General features: G+C 56.0%; 2 protein-coding genes across 2 annotated transcripts; one reads left to right on the top strand and one right to left on the bottom strand.

The window, feature by feature from the left end:
* Window positions 1-4,055: 4,055 nt before the first annotated feature.
* Window positions 4,056-5,109, top strand: ACO1O0_005662 (S-adenosyl-L-methionine-dependent methyltransferase; the record flags this gene model as incomplete). The annotated part of the gene is made up of 4 exons (XM_083195074.1): window positions 4,056-4,093; window positions 4,282-4,426; window positions 4,494-4,580; window positions 4,681-5,109. The coding sequence occupies 4 exons, from the start codon at window positions 4,056-4,058 to the stop codon at window positions 5,107-5,109; spliced, it is 699 nt and encodes a 232-aa protein (XP_083049987.1).
* Window positions 5,110-5,210: 101 nt separating this feature from the next.
* SHB17 (histidine phosphatase superfamily) lies at window positions 5,211-6,154 on the bottom strand (the record flags this gene model as incomplete). Its single annotated transcript, XM_083195073.1, has 4 exons — window positions 5,211-5,301; window positions 5,369-5,593; window positions 5,645-5,920; window positions 5,976-6,154. 4 exons carry the CDS (start codon window positions 6,152-6,154, stop codon window positions 5,211-5,213), a joined length of 771 nt encoding a protein of 256 aa, XP_083049986.1.
* Window positions 6,155-7,109: the final 955 nt, after the last annotated feature.

The raw sequence follows: 7,109 nt of genomic DNA, 5'->3' as shown, positions 1-7,109 counted from the left end.
ATTATTGGTGACCCGAGCTTCTGGGTTTCGACAGGACACCTCACCGTCAGGCCAGGCAGGGATGCATCTAATTGGCCATTGAGGCAAAACATGGATCGGTCCGCCAATCGCACGCGTACGCCTTGAGTCACGTGAGCAAAATCTCATGCGGGCCATACGTGCAAGCTGCATAGCTCCCGCTCATAGTCCCTGGCCCAGTCGAGCCGGATTTGTCACTTACTTACCTAGTACTCCGTAGTATTCATCAGAAGTGCGAGTACGGATACTGAGGCATGAGCTCTTGCCCGTAACTTGATTCATTTGATCAAGTCAGGCCCGGCTCATTTCACAGCCTCTTACAAAAGGGGCTTCGTGCAGTGAGACCGTGATAGAGTAAGGTATGTTGTCGGCCACCCTCCTCCACTAGCATACTTACAATCGACTTGCCCGAGAAATCACAAGGTATCACAGAACAAGGATGCCTTTTTTGTGAGACAAAACATCATTAGTCACATGCTGGGCGGTTGACGAGAACCAACAGACAACCAGGTCAGACACCCACCCAAGTCTTGTAATATCTCCTCCCAAGACACGTTCACAATCAGACCAAATGAACGCTCCACTAATATTTCAGATTGAATCTTGCTATCCAGCCCTAGGCAAGATGGGCACATGGACTACCCTGTCGCAATTTCACAGCATGAGTCGACCCTCGACCATACACAAGTACATACTACTCGTCGTTCTTGTGGTACTACTCGCAGTATTAGCTATATGCGTTACTCGTACCACTCCCTCCCTGCACATCATTCCTCGTTAAACTTGGCTAGTCCTAGCAAAGATGACATGATGATACAGTGCGAGCGGTTCGTGTCGTACCCCCACCGACTCGTCAGCCCTCGATAAGATCAGGTCCCCAAGAAAGAGCGCCGGCCCATCGGACCCTACCCTAAGCCGTATTCGTGTCCAAGAAATCAATCATTTGATGATCACTGGGCGGCAACTCGGCTGGTCATATCCGTTAGGACATGGCTGACGAATGAATCAATCTCCCAGGTGATCCGATTAGAGCCCCGGAATCGGCTCCACATTTGCAAATCCCATTATTATTATCCGTACACTATTATCATAGTACTATGTAGTATTCGCAGTCCCTGGGATGTGGCACTTCTTGATGTTCGGGGGAGCGCCGTCGGCCAGGGCGCGGGTGGATGACGGGGAAATGAGGTTTCCTGTCAAGTTAACAGTGCCAATGCGGATCCACGCAAAAAGCAAAGCCGCACATCGATGTAATCACTCTCACAGCAACAAGGCAAAGACGTATATGACTCAGCCGCCACGGGACCTCATCTGCATGCACGGAGGCTTGCACATAAGCTGATGGACAATGCAGGCCAGGGAACGATGGACGGTGTCGGCTGTACCAGCCACTCGTGTCCCACCCCAATGCACACTCCCCAGTTCCCCAGATGTATGTACGTTATGTATCAGGGATTCAGGTTGTCCAAACCCCCTTTCGGGCCTCACCCGCAGCACACTTCTGCCTGTCCAAACTGCCTTGCAGATGCGCCGAAAGCATCCGCGCGGCTGGTCTCACGCCTAACACAACACAATGGCAGCACAATCGATTCTCTCCAGTCTTTGAGAATAATTTCCCGTGATGGGGAAGGGATTCGGGATTCGTCTTGTGCAGGTGCGGCTCGACTTCTTTTTCCCCCCAAGAAATTCGGGGGGAAAACTCTCTATTCGTACTTATCCGTGCCAATAGGTCGGCCACAGTTGGGTTGCCAAGAATGGAGAGGTTGGGCATGAACAGGGTACCAGACCAGCCTTGTTTTTTTGTCAACCCTGCTTCCAGAGCATATGATCCTTTCGGTAAGTGCACGCATACGTGCAAATGCAGGGGAGACACCTCCCAGAAACATGGGCGAATATCGCAGACGGCTCGGCACCGGATCGTGCAGAACTGCCTGATGAGACGACAATGACACGGCATGGCAGGCAAAGTCAATGCAGGTATGACAGCAAAAGAAACCCCAACACACGATTGATGGGCCCCAGACTGACTCGTCCCCAGCTTTCGGGCACACGATTGTGTTTGGTGCAGAAAAGCCCACATGCTCACATCTGCAGCAGCCCACGTCAAACCAGCGGTGAGCAGAAGGCAGCCAGGGAAACCTGAGCTCCGTCGCCCATCATCGCCGACAAGTGCGGGCCACAATGCGACTCTACGCCGATACGAGTACTCGACAAATGGCAAACAGCGCAAAGCTCGGCAACCATCGTGCCCACTACCGGATCAGCTAGGAATCAGCTAGGCGAACCCCAATCTATCCAGGGACGCCCAAACCAACGGACAAGGTACTAAAGGCATTGGCTTGCAGCGAAATGGGCAGAGATACTTCACAACAGCCCTCCTGGGGCTTGGACTTGTCCTGTGAGGCGAACAACGAGCCAGCCGACCATGTGTCGCGATGGTCATCAAGGTCAGACATGTCTGGCGACAGCTGCGCTGCGACATCGCTGAGGACACTCTTTTCCACGACCAGCCGGTGCTCACCACTCTTCCCCACATCCCAAAACCATATACTACCAGGGTGCATACTAGTACTACTACTAGTATTACTACTAGTACGAATACATGCGCGGAACTTATTCCTCGCGGATGAGATGCTTCGTGCTAACCCCGAGGCCCATGCACGCAGGCGCCGTCTTGGGGGCATATTAACAGCCCTCTATGATGTAGGTACGGACAGGTACCCAGCAATGATACTCAGCTACACGTGTCCATTGTCTCTTAGAGGGGTGTCGGTCAATTGTTCGGCACGCCCACCCGCGGAGACGGGCTCAGTCAGTTAACTAGCTGTCCTCGGTGGTCATCGTTTTCAACCGTGACGACTCTAGCACCAAGTTTACAAGCGCCAGCCCACGGGCCACACACAGTGGCACACACCTGACTCGGGGACTACCGGTGCGTCGTTTCGGGGCTAACACTATTAACCGTACCAACGGGAGGGGGTCACTACGGTCCGAGGCGCTCGTGCAGGTAAGATCAGCGGCCCGTCAACGATCAAGCAGGGCCGCAGGCTCAGCAAGGTTCAGCGTGGCAAGCTGCTGCCCCATGCTGCCATGCACACAGCCCCGGGCTATAAGCGCCTCATCAACGCCCGCCACCGACGGCCATGGCCGCGCACAAATTGGCGCCCAGCCCGGCATCATGCTGTGTTGGTCCATCCTCGGAGGGAACGCTGCGAACGTGCGGTGATCAGCTGGGTGTATCGGGAAGAGATGGGTCATGTATCCTAAAGGGGCGTCACCGAGCTGGTGCGCGATCCCAGAAACAACTGGTTGAGAAAAGGCATCGCTCTACGTATCGCAGCCAGCCACGTTTCTCCACGGCTGGTTACCCAGCAATGGTTACCCGGCGATGACCACCCGGCGATGGCTACCCGGTGATGGCTACCCAGTGCGAGATCCTGGTAAGGGATGGCCAAGCACCATGCAGGCTGCCGCAGTAGTACTACATAGGAGCACCCACTGTTGCCCTCCATGCTCCCGGCGCCACCAACAGTCTAACCGTCGCAGCTCTGCAGCCAACAGCTTTGCGCCGCAGGGGATGAGAAATAGGAGCGTTGGTGATTCCGACGGCGAGGCGCTTCGCGCTGCCACCGGCGCAGCTCTTGAGGGGTTGCTACCTCGACCCCGGTGGACGGTGTTTGGGCCTTACCGTCAAGGCAATTCTGGCAGCAATCCCTCGATATGGGCCTACCCCAGAGCATCCCTCCTTAATGCGTGGACTCTTCCATTATAATGAGATAGTGGCGGTTTTGAAAAAGACGCTGTGAAGTCACCGAAGTGTTCTCCGAGGTTAAGGTGAGAGCTTCCGGGAATGCCCCGTTAAGTAATAGTATCCGAAAAGTCTCCGCCCGCGCAACTTAAAGAGAGTGACTGTGTGACTTAAACTCTCCAACTTCCGCGTAGCAACTTTAAGCTTTATACAAGACTGGCAGACGACTTGGTTCGAAATTTCAATCCCATCATCGAGACTATAGGAGAGAATCTTTACAAACTTCGCAATGGCAGATACCACAGCTCTCAACCAAAAGTACTTCAAGTAAGTTGCGGCATCCTACGAATTCACACCATGTGGTGTGCTTGGGCATCAGACATGTAGACGAGAGAGCCTGGCAAAAGTAGATACCATCATTGTTGCCTCATACGCGTCTCTCCAACTGCACGACTCTTGTCCCGCACCCTGAAATATATTTCACCATAGATCTCCAGCTAACGCCATGGACACAGCCAGATCGCCTCCGAATATGACACGAGGTACGAGAAGACTCTCGGTCAACTGGAGAAGGAGGTCAAGAACAGTCGCGACTTCATCGGCATGAAGCAAGGGGGGAGGCTCCTAGACTATGCCTGCGGGACAGGTCTGCTGTCGAGAGTGAGTCTCCAGCCCTACACCAGGATATGAGACAATACGCCGTATTATCATTCTGACACTCGGGCAGTCTATAGGAGAGGAGGCCAGCCAGTGCATTGGAATTGACGTTTCCGACAGCATGGTAGAGGCGTACAACGCCAAAGCCAAGACCGAGGTGAGAAACCCAACCCCCCCCCCCCAAATCAAACAACCCCCATCGTCCCGAGACACAAACAAACTCCCTTCTTCTACTCAAATCTAAACACCTCGAACAGCATGCCTTCCCCGAAAAGCGCGAGGCACTCGTAGGCAACCTCCTCGACCCGTCCGACCCTAGGCCCCCGGCCCTGTCCGACGCCCGCTTCTTCGACTTTGACCTCGCAGGCGTGGGGGCCGGGTTCCACCACTTCGACGACCCGGCCCTCGCGGCGCGGCGCCTGGCCGAGCGGCTGCGCCCGGGCGGCGTGCTCTTCATACTCGACTTCATGCCGCACCAGCTCGCGGGGGAGGAGCACCTGCACGCGCGCGGGGTCGCACACCACGGGTTCTCGGAGGAGACGATGAGGACCATCTTCGAGGGGGCAGGCGTGGGCGGGGACTTTGGGTTCCGGGAGCTGGAGGAGCCGGTCGTGTTTCACAATGCAAGGGGTGAGGGGCAGCACATGGTCCGAAGGGTCTTCTTTGCCAGGGGGACCAAGTTGTGAGCTGAGAAGGAAGGGAGACGACAACTCAAATACCAGGGAATAGGGAAAGGAGTCAGTAAGTTATGTGTTTGTTTTCAACATATTGCAGGTACATGATGATGCTATGATAAGGGCATTCCCGTCTCGTCCGTGTCGACCTCAAAGGCACCGCCAAGCAGAATAGCAGGCTCCTCAATGTTGTGATGCTCGTAACTTCATAAAGCCAGTCAGCGGTTATATATCCTCTCTCACAACGAGAACGTGGACAATAAAAACTCACCTCAAGGTTCCCACACCACCAGCCTCGAGAAGAAACGCGGGTCCGTCCTGAAGCTCCCTCCCCGTCCACCGCAGGGCAAGGGCGCGGAGGATGTGGCCGTGAGCAACGATGAGGACGTCACCGTTGGGGTGTTCCCCTTTAGGCTTGCCGATGACGGGCTTGTGGTACTTTTCCCGGATCTCGTGGATGAGGCGGTCCAGCCGCTCCGTAACGTCCTGGGGCATCCTGTACCTCTTTTAGCATTTGAAATATCCGAGGGGCGGCAAGGGTACATACTCTCCCCAGGGGCAGCCATCCTTCCATATATCCCAGTAACCCTCATAGCCCTGCTCAGCGCGGAGCTTGCGGATGTTAGGGCTTGTCACGCCCTCGTACTCACCATAATCCCACTCACGGACATCCTCGTTGACTTCGACCTTGGCGGCGCAGCCGGAGAGGCCGTCACGGGGGGCCGGCTGGTCACCGTGGGGGGTCCAGGGCAGCTCCGAGGTGGGGATGCCCAGGTTGAGGAGCTCAAACGTGCGCTGGGCACGCTGCCGGGGCGAAACGTAGCTGGTGAAGGTGTTAATCGTGGAGATGAGATGTAAAGGGCTAAGTCGAAACTCACATGTGGGCTAGTTTCTTGGGGACGATGAGACGGTCATCGCCAACCATGGCCTGCCCCGTTGCCCTCACTCTCCTCTCACCGTTGGCAGTCAGAGGAATATCGCTGACTCCCGTATGTCGACCGCTGAGGGACCACTCGGTCTCGCCGTGGCGGATTATGAAGACGCGAGGCGTTGTCATGGCGCCTCGTGGTGTGTCAAACTTGTCGCTGAGCTCTGGAGAGATCGCTGTGGCTCCAGGGTACGTGGGATGCGGATGACTGGAATTGGAACACCCTTTCAGATCTAACGAGCCGAGCAATGGAGCTCTACAAAGGGCCTAGACGGTGCCGAGGCGTAATTGGGCGTTGAGGGCAAGGCTTGTCTGAAGGTTAGAATTGGCTCAAGTTTGGGCAAGTTGCCCCGCGCTGGAAGCATTTCAGCGTACGTTTCATGCTATTGTCAGTGTCGTCACCGGGGCTTTAGCGGAGTCTTCGGAGGCAACCTCGAGTCCTCGGCCATGAACCTAAATCGTCTGCAGTCAACCGCGACCCAGGCAATGAAAGACAGCTCTTCCACCCCAATTCACAGTACCTAGAAACCTAAGAGAATTCACGTAACTCTCCAGCATATTTTTTTTAATTTTTACTTACATGGCATTGCGCATCAGTTGGAACTCTCAAACATGACACCGTCCCCGTCTGGCCGCTTACTAAGAGCCCTGCACCCGGGCCCGTCCTCGGCCGAACCAGCCGGAGCCCGCGACCCTGGGAGCTCCACCTCCAAATCCCACCCAACCGCGCCTCCAACCGCGACGACTCCATCCTCCACATCCGCATCCGCATCCGCATCCGCATCCGCATCCACCTCTGCCTACGCCTTCGCCCCCACGGTCGACGACATCGAGCTCCTCCCTCTCCATCCTAACCGCTCCCTCCAGCGCCGGACCTCCCACCCCGGGCCCTCCTCCTCCTCCTCCTCACCCCCCCGCGCCACCGCACCGTCCCTCCCGCGCCGCCACACCTCCACCAGCGCCGCCTCCACGACATCGCGGTCATCCGCCGACCACCGCCGGGACATTCTCTGCCAGAGGCTCTGGCGCGAATACTGGTAGAGCGGAGGTAGTCAGGGAGAACGTGGGGGAAAAATCGGAGGAA

The sequence above is a fragment of the Amphichorda felina genome, assembly GCF_050947745.1.
Source record: "Amphichorda felina strain 45539 chromosome Unknown scaffold_5, whole genome shotgun sequence".
Taxonomy (NCBI): domain Eukaryota; kingdom Fungi; phylum Ascomycota; class Sordariomycetes; order Hypocreales; family Bionectriaceae; genus Amphichorda; species Amphichorda felina.
This window is presented reverse-complemented; position numbering and strand designations above follow the sequence as displayed.